This window comes from Microtus pennsylvanicus, chromosome 11 (assembly GCF_037038515.1).
Source record: "Microtus pennsylvanicus isolate mMicPen1 chromosome 11, mMicPen1.hap1, whole genome shotgun sequence".
NCBI classification, from domain to species: domain Eukaryota; kingdom Metazoa; phylum Chordata; class Mammalia; order Rodentia; family Cricetidae; genus Microtus; species Microtus pennsylvanicus.
Window position 1 is genome coordinate 49,003,499 of NC_134589.1, and position 20,473 is coordinate 49,023,971.

A 20,473-nucleotide genomic window follows, 5' to 3' on the forward strand; every position below is an offset into this window, starting at 1 on the left:
GCAGACTGGGAACTGGATCCTATGGGGAAATTCCACCCACCATGCTAGAACTTGGGGGTCCCAGTGCTCTAGAGCCCTGTGTGTCACTGTTGAAGTAGCTGAAGGTCAGTATCTGGAGCCGGTGGGACACCTGCTTTCTTTAGTCTTTGTGCACCTGTAGAGCCCCCATGGCCTAGACACTGAGCAAATTATTGAGACTGAAGCAAGGAGACCAGACTTTCCTGCAGGTGGGGTCAAAGGGGAGCTGTTGGCACCCCTGCCTCACCGCCCCTCACATGACCTTGGAAAGCCCCTCCTTCAAGCCCCTCCTCCAGGCTTTCTTGTGTGGAACATACCCAGAGTCCCAAGAGAAGGGGAGCAATGTGCTTAGCTTCAGTCAGATGGGGCTCTGAGCCCAGGGGCTCCGGTGTGGAATGGGCCCAAGAGCCCTGTCTTTCACTTCTAGTAGCTCAGGATCTAGCAGGGGCTGGACCATTTCGCATCCTGCTCACTTCCTGACTGGTGCTCAGAAGCTGCAGGATGCCCTCGGGTGGATCTCCATTAGATACACAAGTTGGGAAGATCTATTGCTTCTTAGCTTAGCCAATTGCCCCAGTATCTGGGGTGATCCATGCCAATTGCCCCCGTATCTGATGTGACGCATGTCACACGCAAGATGTGCAGGCGCCCGTGGAGCAGCTGAGTGGGCGGAGCCTTGGAATCTGCTTCCTAGACAAGGGCTTGCTGCACTCTTCTGTTTGGGATTTAGGAGCAGCTGAGTGGGTGGCCAGACTCTGGTCCCTCACACTCACAGAAGTCCCAGAGTTAATCTTGCTGGTCCACAATCCATCTCAAGACTCACCCCCAGGATGGCTGACCTCCTGAGCTGGGTCATCCTTATCTCCAGGAAGACGGATGTCCAGGCCATTTGAGGGGAGAGCAAGAGGGAGCTTACCTCTCCCCCAGGCAGCTCTTGCTAGGGCCATTAATCACCGGTAATCACTGCTGGGAGGGAGCTCCTTCTCGGCTAATTAAAATCTCTCCGGCTGCAATCGAGGCCTGTTTCCTCTAATTTGCGTTAGTTGGAGATGAGAAATGGTTGGTGGGGCCTGCCTTGCACACTGCTAGGACCCTGCCACCTGCTGAGGGTGCCTAAGTCCTGTCCTCTTCCCTGGATTCTGCTGGTTCTTAGCCTCATCTGCCTTAGGCTTTGGGCACTCTGGAGCTAGGCACATGGGGGTAAGGACAGGTTGTTGGCCCTGGGTAGGAAGTTCTCAGACTCCTTTTGTGTCTGTTCTAAAAAGCCAAGGCCAACAGATCATCAGGGTTGGGTCTGCTGGGGGACAGAGGCAATCCAGGTAGGGATGGGAAGACGGGTGGGTCTGAGCTGCCCAGAGAGGGAGGGACTTCCTAGTAGGGGGATGGAGGGGTGCAGTGGCCTCTGGGAGTGGAGTTCTGTAGGGCAGACACCCAGCCCTCTCTGTGAAATTTGAAGCAGAAGATCTGTCCCTTGAATACAGAACATACTGTCATACAGGCAGCTAGGAGCCCCTTCACACTAGGGCCATTGTCTCAGCTCCTCACTGGTTCCTCCTTAGGTTCCCCCAAAGCCTCTCTTTAGAGTTTAATTCAGCCTCTTCCTCCTCCAGGAGGTCTACCATGATACCTCTTTCCCACGCTGTTCTGTGTTGGCTGATTCTCTAGGTTCTTTCAGAACTGGGGTGTTTTTAGGTTCTTGCCAAACAGCATAGCTATGCCACACAGCAAGACTGCCATGGGCTGGCATGTATGGAGTCAGCTCAGCCTTGAATCCTCATCCTTTTCCCTCCTGTGCCATCCTTGTGCTTTGCCTCATGGGACCTATCCTCATAGGTCCTTAAAATTTCTCTGCAACTGGACCTAGTGCCCAGGCGGCGAGTATGTTCTTCCAAAGAGCCCACAGTCCCACGTCACCCACTTCTTGGTCCTGGCTAGGCTGACTTTGGGTCCCCGTGTCTGCAGCCTGAACCCCTATAGCCACGACGAGGGCTGCCTCAGCGCCAGCCAGGACCACGTTCCCCTGGCTGCCCTTCCCCTGCTGGCCATCTCCTCTCCACAGTACCAAAATGCTGTCGCTACTGTCATCGAGCGAGCCAACCACATCTATGGAGAGTTTCTCAAGTCCTCTGATGGGATTGGCTTCAGTGGGCAGGTAAGAGCCTGCTTTCTCTCACTCTTAGTCAGCTGCTGCATAAAAGAGGGCCTGGGGTCTGCTGCGGGATCAAGGCAGGCTAGAACTGTAGCCTCTGAGTTTGGAGGCGCCTTTTGATGGGTTTGGTATTCTCCTTTTACAGACAGAAACACCGCCCTCGTTTGGAGTCCATGATGACCCTTAGCTAGCCTGACTCCTAATCGTGGCCTGACCACTCACCTTGGGCTGACTCCCAAGGTTGTCAGGATGTGCCTACCCTCCATTTGGGCTCTAAGCAACTCCTTAGGACAAGTTCCTTATTCTCTCATGGGAGCATACCCCTGTTCTGGCTGGATTCGGGGTGAGAGGGTTGTGGCAGGCAAGCCTGCAGCCCAACTGTGCCTCTGCAGGTGTGTCTCATCGGGGACTGTGTGGGCGGCCTCCTGGCTTTCGATGCCATCTGCTACAGTGCGGGGCCCTCAGGGGACAGTCCTGGCAGCAGCAGCCGGAAGGGAAGCATCAGCAGTACCCAGGTGTGGTCAGGCTGGGGGATGGGAGAGGGCGTGTCCCTGGGTGTCTCTCATAGGAACAGAGGAGCAGGTGGCTCCCCCAGGGAATGCAGTGCTGGGTTTTCATGTTGAGATTGTAGTGTTTATAATACAAAGGGTTGTATGGAAATAGCAAGAACATGTTTAGCGCAGACCAATAAAGAGGCCCAGAGGCGGTCTATTAGTATTTGTCTCTCTAGGTGGTCATAGGAGATGGTCTGTGCCTACACCCCCACCCCTCATCACCATGAGGTGTTTGAAAGCATAGTTTCCACATGGGAAGACGGGGCTCATTTATGCCCAGGGGAGGAGGCAGGGCCCCAGGGCCCCTTTGATCATTATGCTTTCTGCTCAAGGACACCCCTGTGGTGGAGGAGGACTGTGATCTGGCCAGCAGTAAGCGTCTCAGCAAGAGTAACATCGATGTATCCAGTGGAGTGGAGGATGAGGAGCCTAAAAGGCCATTGCCACGGAAACAGAGCGACTCCTCCACCTATGACTGTGAGGCCATCACCCAGCACCATGCTTTCCTCTCAAGGTAACCTTCCTGGGCCGCTGCCTTCACAGCTAACAGCATCCGTTAGTGTAAGGACCTTGATCAGAGTCACCAAGGGGGCCTGTGACCAAGCAGTCATCCCAGACCCCCCCCACAGGGGCCCATAGATAGTGGGAATTTTGTCACCACTTGTCATTGGCTCTGCATCTACACCACAGAATTTCCTGTTTTTCTCCACTCTGTTCAAACCTGCAGATACTGGACATGATCTGTTCTACCTCTCTGGGCTTCCATTTCCTCTTCTGTGAAAGGATAGGGTTGCCCAGCCACCCCTTGGTATAGCTTAGAGTATCTAGAGAGGTCACAGATAGGGGTATACTTGGTGGGATACCCCAGGGGTTCATATTTGTTCTCAGAGGAGGGAGTGTTACTCCGCTAGGTCCCAAAGATCCGGGGCCAGCATTCTGCTCGTCCTTCCTCACATCCATGTCTTGGGCATGACAAACTTCATAAACTACCCTTTCACTTTCTAGAAGAAATGGTTGGTGAGCAGCTAAAGGAACCATCTGATCATTGATTCAGGTTGAGAGAATTGAGCATTGAACATGGACCAAATTGGCACAGGGTGGGGCACTTTTCCTCTCTGTTTTTCTCCAGTTCTCCCCTTTCCTCTCCTCTCCACCTTCTCTCACTGGTTCCCTAAGTGATAAGTATCATGGATCATCAAAAGAGTGGTTATTTTTTACATAATTTATGTGTTGTTTTACTTAAAAACAAAGAATCCAGCCTTGTATACTGTGAACTTTCCCTCATATGATTAAAAATATACTCTGGCTGTCGTAGAACTCACTTTGTAGACCAGGCTGGCCTCAAACTCACAGAGACCTGCCTGCCTCTGCCTCTCGACTGCTGGGATTAAAGGCGTGTGCCACCACAGCCCAGCTGGTAAAGATTGTTAATGCAATATAAATTTCAGTGAATAACTACTTCCTCAATCCCACTAACTGAATATTTTGTGTTTTTCCAGTTCTTCGCACTTATAAAAAGCACTGGACTGGTCATATTTTAAGAAAGATTAGTTTGTCTTATGTATGCGTACCTGCATATGTCTTTCCGAATACTAGCAGAGGCTGGAAGACAGAACTGGATCCCCTGGATCTGGAGTTACAGGTGGTTGTGAGCTACCTGATGGTGGCTGCTGGGATTCAGTTCTCTGTAAGAGCACAACGCTCTTGACCACTGAACCATCTCTCTAGCCCCTAGGCTGGAGATCTTTGTGCATAATCATTAGTGTATGTGCTAGACTTACAGTAATGACCAACCATGGTTTGAAAATATGAACTAGAAAATTCCAGAAGTAAATCAGTTCTAAGTTGTAAGTTGTACACTCTACAGAGCAGCATGGTAAAGTCTCACGCTGTCCTACTTGGAGTCACTCCTTCGTCCTGCATATCCTGTCTCTCTGTGCTACTTACCTGTTGATCACTTGGGCCGTCTCAGGTGTTAGATCCACTGTCATGGTACCACAGTAGTTGTGGTCATACGTATGCCCTTGCTTTACTTTGTAATGTTTCCAAAGTGTAAGAGTAAACAATGATGCTGGTAATTCAGATATGACAAAGAGAAGCTGCTGGGTGTCTAAGAGGAAATGTGAAAGTACAGCATTTTGCAAGGGACACTTATATAACTTTTATTATGTGTATTGCAATAATTTTATATTTTATTATTAATTGTTCTCTTAATTGCCTATTGTGTAAATTAAACTTTATCCCAGGTGCTTTAAGTATAGGAAAAAGCACCACATGCAATGGGTTTGGCACTTTGCCACTGAGGTCTTGGGATATGTTCGTGTGGATGAGTGGGAACTTCTGTACTTCCTGCAGGGGGGTCCCAGGAGGCGGAATAGGAGGCCGCAGGTTCTGTGGGGTTAAGTTTTGAATGTTAAGGCTCCTCTATCAGATCAGCTCTGGAACAGCGGCCATGTGCATAGGAGGGTTGCAAAGTGAAAACGTCAACATTTCTGGTTCATCCTTGAAACAGCCTCCAGGAAAGCCCAAATCAGGAGAGTGCCAGACATCGGCCACTTTCAGTAGCGAGCCCAACACAGCCAGGTTGTTGGGTTCTGGTGCAGGAACAGATGGCTGTTTCTCTGGTAACTAAGTAGTTGGCACATGTTTAGGGACCAGGCTGTACATGAGATATACGTAGTTGAGCTTCATCATCATTGACAGAGAGCAGAAGGCAGAAGTGGGTGCCCTGTTTGCCTTCTGGCTCGCTCCCGAGGGTGGACCTCTTGCCTGTAGCTCCAGCTTGAGTGTTTTAGATGGGTTGGCTTTCAGAAGTTGGCTGATACATTATGTCATTCTCCTGCTGTGGTCTAACCCCTGTACTGTCCCTGGTGCTTGTTGGAAAGCCAGAGAGGCAGCTTTGGCTTCTGTTTACGTTCAGCATCTGTGGCTAAACACAGCCTAGACAGGCTCTTGGGATGAGAACGTGGGATCCTGCTCTTTGGCACCTGTCCAGGGGAGTGGGGAGGCCAGATTGTTTGCACCTGTGTCTGCCTGTGGCCTGGAACACGAGTTATGGTGGAAGCCTTGGTGCTGGCAGTGCTAGCAGCAACCAGGTCCCTATGCTGGCCAGGATGGGCTCTCCTGTGGCAAGTGCAGGGGCTTTCAGGGTGGCTGTCAACAAACACCATGGGAGATTCCGCCTGTCATTCAGGTGCTCAGCCAGCTTTCATAAGAAAAGTTGTGGCAGATCCCAGCTACACAGATTGTTTAAACATGGTTTGTGGCTGTCTGACATGGCAGAATAAATCCAGGCGGTAGAAGCAGGTGGCCCACAAAATCTTTCAGACTCACCACCTGGCCCTGTGCAGAAAACGTTTGCTGAACTCAGCTCCAGCCAAATGTTGGCTAGGCCTGAGTGGCTAATGCTGAGGGTCTCCAGCCTGTGTGGATGATGCCAACAGTGATCTCTGGTTCTGAGTCCCTTTCCAGCGATAGAGGGTTGGGCACTCTGCCCTCAGAATGCAACTGTGCTGCAGAGTGGACACGCCCACGGTCCTGGCCCTCCTCTGATCTGCCATTCCTCACTCCGGCAGCATCCACTCCAGTGTGCTGAAGGATGAGGCCGAGGTTCCTGCAGCTGGCACACCCCAACTCGCTGAGGTCAGCCTGGGTCGCTTTGACTTTGACGTGTCTGACTTCTTCCTCTTTGGCTCACCCCTGGGCCTCGTCCTGGCCATGCGGAGGACAGTGCTGCCTGGGATAGATGGTGGGTATGGTTATTAGGCCAATGGCTCAGGGGATCAAACTGGTGGAGTGGGAGGGTGGACAGAGTGATGGAGGCAGGGTAGATGGAGAGAAAGGATGGAAGCTGAGGGAGAGGCCAGGCGGCTTCTCCCGGTGGGGCAAAGGTGAGGCAGCTTGATGGACGTCACTGTCCCTTTCCTGTGTCCCTAGATTACTTGTCTCAGTCATGTCCCATGAGAACATGGGCCACAAGCATTCTCCTTATCACAGCAAGTCCTCCCTCCCTCCTCCCTCCCTCCCTCCCTCCCTCCCTCCCTCCGTCCCTCCCTCCCTATCCCCAGCAAACTTCCTGCAGTCAGTTAGGTCTCAGAACCTTTCTACCCAAACTGGCACTGGTGCCTTTTCCCACAGAGCACCTGAAGCCTAAGGCTCTTGCCAGCTCATACAAGACAGACTTATGATGCCATTTGACCAGCCTGGGCCTTAGGAGAGTCTAAGGGCAGGAGTGCAGGCAGTTATTCATTGCTCTCTGCTGAAGCTCTGAAGTGAGGGGTTGAACTGAGGCGAGGCACTCAGTGTTGCAGAGGAGCCTTAGGGCCCCTTAAATGCAGCCCACTCAAAAGCCCTTGACCCAGGACAGGTGGGAGGCAAGGACCTTTATGGCGACACCTGCTGGCCAGTGGCAGAAGTGCTTCACCTGCTCCGCCTAATGCTGAGAGCACCCGATCAAGGGCCTTGCATTGACTTAATATATCCGGTAGTGACTGAGTGGTGGTGAGAGGGTCTGCAAGAAGTGCTTCAGTGTGGATACAGTCAACACTAAAATGAAATATTACAGTAGTAAAATAAAGGCCTGGGATTCTGAAGAATCGACTGTTTGAGCACAGGGGAAGAAAAGCAGCAAGCTTACAGATGTTCACCAGGGCGGCAGTACTGGGTACCTACAATGGTGCCCTTAAGGGGAGCAGATTGACAAGGCCTTCAATGCCAAACTGGGCATTTTGTTTCTGAGTAGTGTGATGGCTAGTTTTCTGTGAAACTGACCTAGGCTAGATTCCTCTGAGAGGCGGGAACCGAGGGAACCACAATTGAGAGGGTGTCTGGAGAAGATTGGCCTGTAGGCAGGACCGTGGGGGTGTTCTTTATAACTGATGATTGATGTGGAAGGGCCCAGCTCACTGCAGGTGGTCCTGCCCCTGGGTGGGTGGTCCTGGGGTAGATATGAAAGCAAGCTGAGTAAGTCAGTAAGCAGCGCTCCTCCATGGCTTTTGCTTTAGTTCCTGCCTCCAGGTTCCTGCCTTGAGTTCCTGCCCTGACTTCCCCCAGTGATGGAGTGTGACCCAAGAGTTGTAAGATGAACTAAACCCTTTCCTCCCCGAGTTGATTTTAGTCACGGTGTTTAATCACAGCAATAGAAACCCCAACTAAGATTGGTAGCAAGGACCCAGGGGAGGTTCTTGAACAGGAGTTAAGGCTGCTCAAGGCCGCACTCCAGGGAGCCCTTTAGAGCCTTTAGAAAGGGCTTCTGCGTGTGTCTTCTCCCACTCACCCAGGTTTCCAGATGCGGCCTGCCTGTAGCCAGGTCTACAGCTTCTTCCACTGTGCAGATCCCTCTGCCTCGAGGCTTGAGCCACTGCTGGAGCCCAAGTTCCACCTGGTGCCTCCTGTCAGCGTGCCTCGCTACCAGAGGTTCCCCCTGGGCGACGGACAGTCTCTCCTGCTCGGTAGGTCCTGGGACTGCAACACCGTGCTGAGTTGGAGGCTGGTAGGTTCTGGAAATGTTCTTTCTGGTTCCGCCTCTCAAGTTGTCAGCTGTCGGGTGGCTCATGGGAGCAGGGCTGTGCTGTTAGAGGAGTGGGCAGGAAGCCAGCTGGCTTCAATGCTCTAGAGTAGCTGCTTATGCCAAGGACCTGCTCTGTGCCAGGCATTGTGGTGCCAGGGCTCTGCTTACCCCACACCCTGCCAGGCTCCCATTTGAGCTTCAGTGGCTAAGGCTGGGATAATGGTGGGATTGTTGACTCTGAAGGGCAAGTTAAAGGCACATTCCCAGTGCTGTTTTCCAGTGCCCACCCTGTACCCTGCAAAGATATATCAGAAAGTGTGTCATCCTGGTAGGCTTCATGGAAGAGGTAGCCTTTGGCCAGGGCCTAGAGAAGGGGTGTGTTTGGATAGGTAGAGAGGCATTGGAGGGGCAATAAGAGCAGGGCAGGTGGGTTTAGAGAAGGTTCAAAGGGGGTATGTGTGTGACTGAGGATGTGACCAAAGGCAGACCTGGAATGGATAGTCAGGCACTTGCCAATCAGAGTCTTGGCTCCATAGCTCCCTATCGCCATTGAGGAACTCCAGCCTAATCCTTTTCCAAGGTTTGAGCCAGAGATGAGGGGATGCTATTCCTGAGACTCACTTCAGGGTTAAAACTTACCCTTCCTTGTTCTTCATCTCAAAGGGATATATTTGTCTAGCACTTCCATGATGAAGCAAGGCTCTAAAGTTCCCTTCTGCTACCTTAAATGTTTCCTCTGAAAAGGGGATCCTCCAACCTCAGATGTCTCTTCCCCCATGACTCCAGCTTGTAGGCTGGAGTCATTTTCATCTACTTTCACCTCAGCCATATGCCTCTGTGGGTCAGGAAGGAATTTGATGAGAGAGGACATTGATAGGCTTCACATCATGATCTCAGCTTGGCCTTAGGGCCCAGCTCCCAGGTTTCCCTGCAGCTTTGGGGAGATAGGGTGATGTTGCGATCCCCACTCATGTCTATATTACTCCCAGTTTAATAAAAGGTGAAACTGTTAATGTACTATGCTGGTGTAGGGGGAGAGGGGGTGCTGGTGGTCTGTTAGCTCTGGGCCAGCTGCTTTGTATTTTTAGTCTCTTGCCCAGCATAGGGCTGGCATTAAGTAAGCCACTCTGTTGGAGACTCGATGCTCACCCTGACCTTGCAATTCCCCCTCCAGCTGATGCCCTGCACACCCACAGTCCCCTATTCCTGGAGAGCAGCTCCCAGGGAAGCCCCCCGCTTCTGGATGCCTCTACCTCGCCCCCTCAGACCCCAAGATTCCAGAGGCCAGGACGGAGGCTAAGCGAAGGCAGCTCCCATAGCGACAGTTCAGAGTCCTCGGACAGCCTGGCACCTATGGGAGCCTCCCGCAGTGAGTGAGGTCCTTTTGGGGCCCAGCCTGCATTTGAGGGGCCTGGGTGGTGGTGGGTCTGCAGCAGTGCTTCAGTGGATGGGATTTTGGGCTGGGAGGAGCTGTGGAAGAAGTCATGGGGACATTCCTGTCTTTGGGAAAAGGGTTGGAGATGGTGGCATGTGGGGTGGTAGAGGGAGGACCCATTTGGTTTCCCACTGAGTCATCACTGCTTTCCTAGACTAAGCTCTGACCTAGGTTAGAGCCCCAGATGTACCAGCTAGGGTGATGCTTCCCTTCATCCCCACACTCAGCGCTGGGTGTTAAGCCTAAGCCACATGCCTCATTTCCAACCTTTGAGTCAGAGTTCTGATTTTGAATGGAGCTTTGACCTCTGACCAAGGCCCACTGAGTTTTTGATCTCAAACATAGCCTTGACCTTTGACCTTATTCATGCCTCTGATCTCTTGATCATGCATTGTGCCCTGACCTCTGCAGGCACAGACTGATTCCTTACCTTGGAGAGAGCCCTTGGGAACTTACTATGGAGCTGCACTAGGGGGTTCAACTATGGCCATCTCTGAGGGCCTGGTTCTCTTCCTTGTGACCAGCTGGGAGCCCATGTTTTAGTGGAGGGTGATTATAAGGGCTGGTGGAAGGGCAGGACTCCCCTCCCCAGCTCTTTCAGGGTAGGTGCTGTGGCCCCAAGCTTGTTGGCACATCTCCACTGAGCCTGTGCCTGCTGGCTCTTGGCCATTTTGTCCTTATCTCCTTCTTGGCCCCACAGTCACAGCCAAGTGGTGGGGAACCAAGAGGATTGACTATGCCCTGTACTGCCCCGATGTCCTCACTGCCTTCCCCACTGTGGCTCTACCCCACCTCTTCCATGCCAGCTACTGGGAGTCTACCGATGTGGTCGCCTTCATCTTAAGACAGGTACTGTGGCTCCCTTATTGGGCCCAGCCTGTTGGCCTATTTGGGGGGAATCCCAGGGTCCTGGGGTCCCAGGGAGCAGTTGGCCTCTATCTGACAGTGTTGAGAAAGCACTGGGACACTGAAGCGAAAGTGACAGGTCAGAGAAGAACGCCAAATCTCTAGATTAAGTGAAACCTGCCGAGGAAGCCATGCTGATGTGTCAACATGGAGGCTGGAGAAATGCTTCAGTGGAGTGCTGGGGAGAGGACAGAGGAGACGAGGTAGGCGAGGGAGTGCTGGAGTCTCATGGAGAACTTGGTGCTATGGACAAGACATGAGGGTCTCCAATGAGAAGACATGCTCAGATGAGAGGAGCAGGGTAGGCATTTTGGGATGTTGAAGAGAATGGCCCAGCCGAAAAGATCTAGATCAGAGAAGGGAGCGCTGCTGAAGCAACGGCATCGAGGAAGGAACAGGGCTGAGTCAGGGCTCCAGCTGGCCTTAGGCAAAGGTCACCCACAATAGAGGAGGGGAGGCAGAGAACAAATGAAAGCTAGTTAGGAAGCTCCAAGAGTCAGGCATGAATGTCAGAGGCTGCCCCCAAAGCAGAGCTACCAAGGGGACAGTTTTCTGGTTCCAGCTGTCCAGACAGGTAGGACTGGAGACAACTCCCAGGGCCCCAGCACGGTCCAGGCGATGTCATAGGGAAGCCAGAAGTAGGGCTTGACTGGCTACTGTCCGGGGAGGCAGACGGTTGAGGACGAGGACGTGCTCCCAAGCCCCGCCTCGCTTTTGGCTAGGTGATGCGTTATGAGAGCGCAGGTGTGAAGGAGAACACTGGCCTGGACCCCACGGCTCTGAGCCCCACTAACCCCCGGGAGAAGTGGCTGCGCAAGCGGACCCAGGTCAAGTTGCGGGTAAGCGCTTGCTGCAGTCGTATTTGTTGGATAGGTGACCTTGAGAGTCTGGGCAACCATGTACCAGATAAGAACTCTAGTTTCCTGGCGGAGCTCTTCTCCTTTCCTGTTGGCCTGAGTGCTTGCATGAGGGAGCAGCTGTGAGTTCATCTCCCACGGTCGGGCTCCACCTGGAAGTCCAGGGCTCTGGGGTGGTAAAAGCAGGGTGGTTGTGGAATGATTGCGCCATGCCAGGCTTCTGGAGACATGGATTTGACATAGATCATCTTGTCTCTCAGCCGTTGAGTAGCGTTGAGTAGCCGCAACAGGATGTACCTACACATCAGGATGAAGGTGGCTAGGATTGCGAGGGCAGACCACACTAGGCTTCTCTAAAGATGGGGCTCCTCTGTAGGGTACTGGGAGATAAAGAGGAGTTTGGGAGGCATTCATTCACGCATTCTCTCGGTCAACTGCCGTCACTGCCTACTCTGTCTCGGATGCTGCGCATCATCTCAGAGTATGCCAACACAGCGTTGCTCTGGTGAGCAGTTCTGCTCCAGTGAGAAAGAACATCAAGCGTGGATCCTAAAAACAGTCCTGGAAGGCAGAGTGACTAATGCTTCGTGAATCAATGTTTTTGTGCATGGACATACACAAAATTACACACCACATAGGTGATGTAATTCACCTGTCACACAATCCAGTGCCAAATAATATATTCACAGCTGCATGCCAACCTAACCACAGTCGGTTTTAGAACTTTTTTGTCACCTCATAAAAGAAACTTCTTTCTCTGCAGCCCTTTTCCCTCTCCACTGCCCTGGGCTCCTCCCGGAGTAGCCAAGCAGTCCTCTAGTGTTGGTCTCTGTAGTTTCAGGTGTTCTCCACATTTCGTGTATCTGAAGTCACATGTGTGTTTATATCTTTCTTCTTTCACTTAGCATGTTTTCAGGGTTCACCCATGTTGTGTCATGCATAGCATCTCATCTCCTTTTCCTGACTGGATACTATTCTACTGTATCCATGTATTCTGTCCATCCAGTTGTCAGTTGATAGGCATTTGGGTTGTTTCTACGTGTTGGCTATTTTGAATAGTACTGCTTTACATACTCATCTATGCAGTTTGTGGGTATATATATATATATATATATATATATACATATATATACAGATATATATACACACATAAATGCATATATGTATATATATGCAGTTTGTCGGCATATATATGTGTGTGTGTATATATATATATAACATATATATATATCTATGCAGTTTGTCGGCATATATTTTTACTATTTTGGGTATAGATGAGGAGTGGTAATTCTACACTTAATCTCCCGAGGAACCACTGTGCTGCTTTCCATAGTGGCTACCCCATTGTAGACATGGTAGATGGTTCTTTATGCCAAGAAAGACCCAAAGGTGACTGGGTAGTTTCCAGCCCAGGTACCTAAAAATGAAACGCAGGTTGTAAAGGCCAGTTGTCACCTCAGGAGGTGTGCAGACTCAAGAGCATGGGGTCCGCCTTGGTGGGCAGCCTAAGAAGCAGTTTTGATAGCTCAGTCTGCTTCTGGAATCCTAGTGCATGCAGCTCCTGGATGCCTGACTCAGCTGGGCCATAGCCCAGAAGTCATCCTTTCAAGGCTTTAATGATAAAGCAAGTGTGAGCTTTGTCTGCAAAGGCTGAGCCGGGTCGTTTCTTTCTGTCCTTGCAGAATGTCACTGCGAACCACCGTGCCAATGATGTAATTGCGGCTGAAGATGGCCCCCAGGTCCTGGTGGGGCGCTTCATGTATGGCCCTCTTGACATGGTGGCTCTGACTGGAGAGAAGGTACCAAGGGTTGAGCATCTCCTTGGCTCACCTGTGTCACATGGCTCATAGTATCACAGACAGAAAGGGTGATAGAAGAACGGTGTTGGAACACAGAGCAGGGAGCCCTTTCCCAGCCCAGCATACCAGCGAACAATAAGGGGAACTTGGTATCTCCAAGGAGATGGGGAAGCCAGTGTGGTCGCCACATGGAGGAAGGGTTATAGGAAATTCTAGGATACAGCAGGCAGGAACCTGTACCTAGGAGTCCTTCAGCCTTTAGCAAGTGCCTCGCTTCCTTCACTGACTGCAGGTGGACATCCTAGTGATGACAGAGCCATCGTCAGGCCGCTGGGTCCACCTGGACACAGAGATCACCAACAACAGTGGCAGGATCACGTACAATGTGCCGCGACCCCGGCGTCTGGGGGTTGGTGTCTACCCTGTAAAGATGGTGGTCAGGTAGGACCAGGGTGTGTGTGAGGATCTCATGATGGACTTTTGGAGTGGCTCCCCCATCCAAGCTTGGCTGGAAGACAGAGTTTATTTCTGTTTACATGGAGACAGGAAAAGGGAAGAGGCTACCAGCCATGGTATCAGGAGGCACCACCAGGAACCTGGCCCCAGACTGACTGATTTCAGCTGTAGGCTGACGTCAGGCTGATACCTTTCAGGGGTGACCAGACCTGTGCGATGAGCTACCTCACAGTGCTACCCCGAGGCATGGAGTGTGTTGTGTTCAGTATCGATGGATCCTTTGCGGCCAGCGTATCTATCATGGGAAGCGACCCCAAGGTCCGGCCAGGTGCAGTGGATGTTGTTCGGTGAGTGTCACCTCCCCTAAGGAAGGTGTTTCCCCAGGGCAGGAGCCAGCAGCTTTGGAGGAAGTGCTAATTAGTCATCCCCTGACCTCAAACCAGCTTTCTCTAGGACTTCTGTAGGTCTCTGGGCCTAGGCTCTGCCAAGTTCTGGCTTTACCTCCTGTAGCCATTCATTGGGAGTCTCTGGGGAGATCAGTCCCTTTTGTAGACTTTAGCTCATTCATTTGTCCTTCCCCCCTCTTCTCTTCTCCTGTGCATCCTTTCATCTTTTCCCTGAGGTCAGCTCCAGACTCCAGGCTCTTGGGTTCTGCTGTAAAGATTGCTGCTGGTGGGAGAATCTGAGACCAGCGGAGGAGAATAAACCAGGGAGGAGAAATAGTCATTGGTGACAATAGAAGCTTAGATCCCAAGAATGGACAGGAATGGGGGACACCGGGAGTTTGGGGCAGCTGGGGTAGGGATTTCCCTGCCTTGCTCAGGGAGAGAAGGTGGGCTGACTTTGAGGCCTTGGAGAGACAGCTGTCTCCAGCTGCTTTCTGGCCCTGTTGGAGAAGTCCTGCACAGCCTGCTGAGAGGATTGGTTTATCCCATGGGGGCTGTGCTCTCTCCTCTGTGACTCTACCCTCCTTCACCATGGCGCTGCCCACCTTGCTAGCTGTCAGAAGCTTGCTTTCTATGAGTCGGACACAGACCTTGCCTCTCTGGGGGTCACTCTGGGAGCCCCCAGCATCCTTGTAACACCTACACTGCACATTTTCACATCTTTCCAGGTGGTCAGGCCACTCTCTGGATTTAGAAAGCCCAATCCATGGCGGCAGGCTGACGGCTAGTACCATAATAATACCTTCCCAGATCTGGGCTCATCTGTACCGTGGGCCATCCATGGAAAACAGTAAAGAACTGATTCTACCCGGGAAGTGAGAATCTCCTGGAAGAGGGACCCTGAAGGATGAAGATGTAGATAGGCAGGGTGTCTAGGGGAGGGTCCTGAGCCAAGAGCACAGGTTTGTATAGGAGAGGCAGAGCAGCCCTGTGTGGGTAGGGAGGTTCTACTCATCAGAGTGCAGTCCAAGAGTAGAGGAAAGTCTTTAAATATGGGATCCAGGCGTGGTTTCAGGAATAGGAGCAATGGCTTTGGGTTTGTGGTTTAAAGAAATTGCCAGGAGACAGTCAGGGATGATAATGAAACCAACTTTGCCAGGTAGACCATGCCAATCAGGTTTGGAATTAATGCCTTTATCCTTGGAATAATCCCATGGAATGTTTGGATGATTAACCCCAACTTACAGATGGGGAAACTAAACACACGCACGAGAGAGACTAGTTCCAAGTTACACAAGGTCAGATCCAAGTGGGAGAACAAGAGGGAAAGTGGTCACCAACGACTTTTGTTGTGGCCCATGGGAAAGACGGGGTGGAACTAAGGACCAGTCACTGAAGGTGGGCACAAAGCCTCTGGCCTGGGAGTATTGCAAGCTTTTTTTGTTAGTGGAGAAGGCCAAAGCAGGAGAGGTAAAGGTGAGGAACCAGGTCTGGCCAGTTATCATAGGCCATCTGGAGGAAGTGTACACTATTCACCCACCTGAAGCAGGAGCAAGGACTTGAGAGCCCTCTTACCACTGCCTATCGCTTCTCTAGAGGGCAGCAGCAGCCAGGACAGGTACTTGGGTAGCGCCGGCCTGCAGGGGCCGAGCTGGACCCAGCAATGCCATCTCACCAGGCACTGGCAGGACCTGGGCTACATGATCCTTTACATCACGGGGCGGCCGGATATGCAGAAGCAGCGGGTAGTGTCGTGGCTGTCCCAGCACAACTTCCCACAGGGCATGATCTTCTTCTCGGACGGACTGGTGCACGACCCGCTGAGGCAGAAGGCCATCTTCCTTCGCAACCTCATGCAGGAGGTGAGTGTGGAACCGGGGAAGGACTGAGGCCACACCCACGCGAGCGCCCCAAGGCAGCGGGCAGGCCTTTATTAGCCAGAGAGGAGTTAATTCTGGACCCTCTGCAAGCTCCTCCCCTTTTCAGGCCAAGGGGTTGGGCATCGGGATCCTCTGCTGGTGAAGGAAAGCGAGGCACGTTTTTTTTTGTTGGCAGAGTGCGTGCCTCTCACGGGACCATCTTAATAGAGCTAAGAGGCAGGTGTTATCTTCATCGACAGATATTCACGCTTTATCTTCTCCTGACTCTTGTCTCTACATCTGGTTATTCCTGCAGCCTATTGAGACATTTCAGGCTCTGTTGTGTTTCTAGTTGCCAGGTGCTGTTGTTTCTAGCCCGATTTCCCGAATCTGTCGCCCAGAGCTGTGATTTTCCAGCTGCACTTAGGAATCATTTTTTTTTGGTAGGAATCATTTTTAAAAAAGGCAAATTCCCAGGCTCAGAAACTCTGAGTTTCTGCTCAGGCAGCGGAAACTCTGGGAGGAGACTGGGACATCTTTGTGCAATGAAATTCTCACCCGGTGGGATTAGAAGTAGGGTGGTGGGGAGGGAGGGGGAGAGGAAAGAGAGAGAGAGACCGACAGAGAGAGAGGGGGGGGGAAGGAGGGAGGGAGGGAGGAGACTGACTTGCAGATGAAAAGCAGGAGTAGACAAATGAAAATTATACGAGTTCAAATTTCAGTGCCCATAAATAAAGTTTTATTGGCACAGGGCCAAGCTCATCTGTTTATGTATTGTCTGTGGCTGCCTTTACGATGCAGTGAAAGAGCCGCTGAGTCGAGTTGCTGTGGCAGAGCTCAAAACCTAAAATATTTACTGTTTGGCTTTTCAAAGAAAAAGTCTGCCAATCACTGATCTAGAGAAAGAAAGGCATGCAAATTGACAATTAGTGGTGTGTGGCAGAAAAGGGGCAATATTGGCAAACAGAGGAGAAAGGACCTAGGTTTGTCCGGGAAAGCTGAGCGGCTTCTCGTAGGTAATAACTTCTGGGCTTAGTCTTGACCTATGAGTATGAGTTGTCTGGTAGACGATGAAACGGCATTTGCTGGGCCTGGGGAAATACAAAGACAGACGTGAAATCAAGCTTTATTTGAGACTAGCTCTGTGGGAGGATGCATGTGCCACGCTGGTTTATGGAACTTCTCGAAGAGGGTGAGGCAAGGGGGATTTGAAAAGGTAACGATGGAGGGGGATGGCAAAATGTGTCCTAAGACAATAACTGTTCAACTGTAACAAGTATTAACAATGACGACCTCAGTCTGAGCGTGCACGGACAGTTGCCGAGCGAATGTTTTTGGAGAAATCATGCTTGTGTGAGATTGCTATGACCTCTTAAAACTTAAAATCTTTTAGATCAGTCTACCTCCCAAGTGCTGGGATTAGGGGTGTGTGTCACCATATTTGGACATTGCATTTTTGTGTAAGGTTGTGGTCCTGGTAGATTGTGTGTATGTGTGTGTGTGTGTGTGTGTGTGTGTGTGTGAGAGAGAGAGAGAGAGAGAGAGAGAGAGAGAGAGAGAGAGAGAGAGAGTTATTATCAGGCCATCACGAGTGTGAATACCTCCTTCATAAACTCTTGACTTGGTGTTTTTGATGGGGTTGACTCAAGTGATTTCATTATGATTTTGACAACTTTCACCCGATGCAAAGGTGCAGGGGTGATAAATAGTCTGGGCTGTTCTTAGAATTGAAGCAATACAGGATGGGGGTAATGCAGACAGGGTCAGATCAAGAACAGGTGGGAACTGAGATCCTAGAGATCACTAGGGACCCAAACTTGCTAGGTTTAGAAACCCTGGAAACAAGATCAAGATCTTGGGCTCTCTGCTGAGGGCAGTGTGGAGCAATTGGGGAGTTTGGACTAGGGCTGTGACAGCATCTAGTTTGGGTTGTAGGAAGATCCCTCTGGGAACTCACCGGAAAACACAGTGCCAAAGTGAAGAAGGGAGGGTAGTTAGGAGGCTGTTACCCCAGCAAGAAGGCTAGAATCCAGACAGTCAGACAGTAGCTATGCTATGGAGAGAAAGGCATGAACAGCCAGAAGACTGAGCAGTTGGCATTGCCAGGACTTGGGAATGGTTGATTCATGGGCAAGGCACTCTCAGTTGTCCTATTACATGACCAAGAGAGATCAAAGTGGCATTGGGCTTATTTGTGTTGTTCAAGATGTATCTCCAGGATCTGGGGTAGTGGTGGCACGCAGTAGGTGCTCAGTAAGTGCTAGTAGCATGAATACATAAATGAATAAACAGATGAAACGGGAAGGGCTACAGGAGAAGGGTCAGGCAGAGAGAAGATGAGGTCAGATGTGCACACGAGGACACTGAAAGGGCCATGGATCATGAGCCATGCGGATCCCAGCACATAGATCAAGGCAGTAGCCTGGGCTGTAGGCAGAGACTGGAGCCCTGGATACAAGTCAGTGGAGCTGCGTGGGGGCAGGGCAGTGCAGGCAGCACCCAGGGATGGATGGAGCTAGGTGAAGTTGTGCTGTGCTTCTGGGAGCAGGGTGAAAGCCAGCTGAGAACAGGGAGAACAGTTGGGGAGGAAGAGGCCAAGGCAGGAAGGGTTTCAAGCAACAGACCCTCTCTCGTGGAAGTGGGACAGTGACAGCTGTCTGCTAGCTGAAGCCTGCCCAGTGGATGGCCTTGGTGAGAAAAGAACACCTCCAAAGGCCAAGGGGATAGAGAGGTGGGGTCCAGAGGAAGGCAGGTCTCAACCTGGAGCAGGTTATAAGGGTGGGCAGCAACAGGCTCTCCAATTGGACAGTGTGTTCTTGAGAAATTGACCCAAGGAAAGGTTTTTTTGGCTCATGGTTTCAGAGGTGTCTGTCTGTGGTCTGCTAGCTCCATTGCTGTAGGGCTGAGGTGGAAGTAAAATATACTGGTGGGAGCGGGCGGCAGAAGAAAGCTGCTTGCCTCATGGTGGCCAGGAAACAGAGCAAGCCAGTGGAAAGCTTCCTCTAACTTTATCTAAGTCCATTCAGCTGTGAACTCGTCAATGGCTCAACCCCATGGATGAAGTCAGTACCCATTAACTCGCTACTTCTCAGTGGCATCACTAGCTGGAGACCAGGCTTCCTGCACACGTGCCTATAGGGCTCATTTCACATTTGAATCATAGTTGGCAGTGTCATCCTAGTGATGACTGCATTGAAAGGAGGGAAACTGTAGCTCAGACTTAAGTCCCCTGTTACTATTGCTGTGATGAAGCACCGTGACCCAAAGCAAGTTGAGGAGGAAAGGGTTTATCCTGCTTACACTTCCATATTGTAGTTCATCACTGAAGGAAGTCAGGATAGGAATTCAAGCAGGGAAGGGACCTGGAGGAAGAAATGGATGCAAAGGCCATAGAGGAGTGCTGCTTAATGGCTTGCCCAGCCTCTTCTCTTGCAGAACCCACGACCACCAGCCTAGGAATGCTGCTACTCACAATGGGCTGGCCCTCCCCCGTCAACCACTATTTTAAAATATGCCCCGCAGCCAGATCTTATGGAGGCATTTTCTCAACTGAGGTTCTTCTTTCCAGATAACTCTAGCTTGTGTGGAGTTGCTATAAAACTAGCCAGCACGTCCCCAGTGGACATGGTAGGACAGGGGACACACAGTGAGGGTGTAGTGTAGTGAGCATCACCAGCTGGGTAGGTGGGAGATCAAGGCAATTAACTGAAGGAAGCACCCCAGGACAAGGAGGGCAAATCTCTAAACTGGGTCTGGATATTTTGGGGAGCACAACAGACCAACCAACTATCAGGAGGCAGGGGTCACATGGCTAGCCTAGAACTTGCCCCTAGTTTAGGGCCCATAATGCATAACTTGGTCCCACTGTGGGAGGTGTGTGGGGTGTGTGGGTAGGTGTATGGGGGTGGGAGGGGGTTGGGACTGGGCAGTAGTGTCAGCAAGTAACGTATTTCCATTCCCTGATAGAGCCATAGTGCCCCACCTCAGATCTAGTGTGAAGAACTGGGGCAAGGAGGGGCAGTCATCTGGGGGTGGCTCCTAGCAAAGGTGGACTTGGTGTCTGAGTGCAGATGAAGGGCTCCCCAGCAGGATCTCCCTAGGTCTTCTTCCCTCTTCACCAGCTTGCTTTGTGTTTCAGTGCTTCATCAAAATCACTGCAGCCTACGGCTCCACGAAAGACATCTCGGTCTACAGTGTGCTGGGCCTCCCTGCATCCCAGATCTTCATCGTGGGCCGGCCCACCAAGAAGTACCAAACCCAGTGCCAGGTGTGTGGGAGCCAGGGAAGGGAATCGAGGGCGGCACCTAATCATTCAGTTACTTGCTCATCTCTTCATTTGCTCATTCATTTATCCTTACTGAGCAATGCCTTGGGCCAGGCCCCCTGCTGGACGCAGGGGAGAATCCAAGTGGAGACGGATGTAATGGCATCTAAGGGAAGGGGAAATGGCAACGACTGTTTATTACAAAAACAAGTGCCACTCTGAATGAATGAGTGATGAGGCCCTGGAGATGCGCTGCAAGCCTAGACTCCAGGGTAAAGCTG

The 20,473-nt window shown here is 51.4% G+C and overlaps 1 protein-coding gene across 3 annotated transcripts in view; it reads left to right on the plus strand.

Annotated features, from left to right (window-relative positions):
- The window catches only part of Pitpnm3 (PITPNM family member 3), a 97,150-nt gene that overhangs the window by 72,264 nt on the left and 4,413 nt on the right, over window positions 1-20,473 (plus strand). For all 3 annotated transcript variants that reach the window (XR_012912352.1, XM_075991780.1, XM_075991782.1), the window contains 13 exons: window positions 1,981-2,170; window positions 2,560-2,682; window positions 3,054-3,235; window positions 6,297-6,469; window positions 8,001-8,171; window positions 9,405-9,599; window positions 10,366-10,514; window positions 11,294-11,410; window positions 13,111-13,227; window positions 13,520-13,668; window positions 13,881-14,030; window positions 15,748-15,931; window positions 20,067-20,195. Coding sequence is in view for 2 of the 3 variants with exons in the window: in XM_075991780.1 (XP_075847895.1) it covers window positions 1,981-2,170; window positions 2,560-2,682; window positions 3,054-3,235; window positions 6,297-6,469; window positions 8,001-8,171; window positions 9,405-9,599; window positions 10,366-10,514; window positions 11,294-11,410; window positions 13,111-13,227; window positions 13,520-13,668; window positions 13,881-14,030; window positions 15,748-15,931; window positions 20,067-20,195 (2,029 nt within the window). In the remaining variant the exon portion in view is untranslated. The remainder of the gene's footprint in view (window positions 1-1,980; window positions 2,171-2,559; window positions 2,683-3,053; window positions 3,236-6,296; window positions 6,470-8,000; window positions 8,172-9,404; window positions 9,600-10,365; window positions 10,515-11,293; window positions 11,411-13,110; window positions 13,228-13,519; window positions 13,669-13,880; window positions 14,031-15,747; window positions 15,932-20,066; window positions 20,196-20,473) is intronic.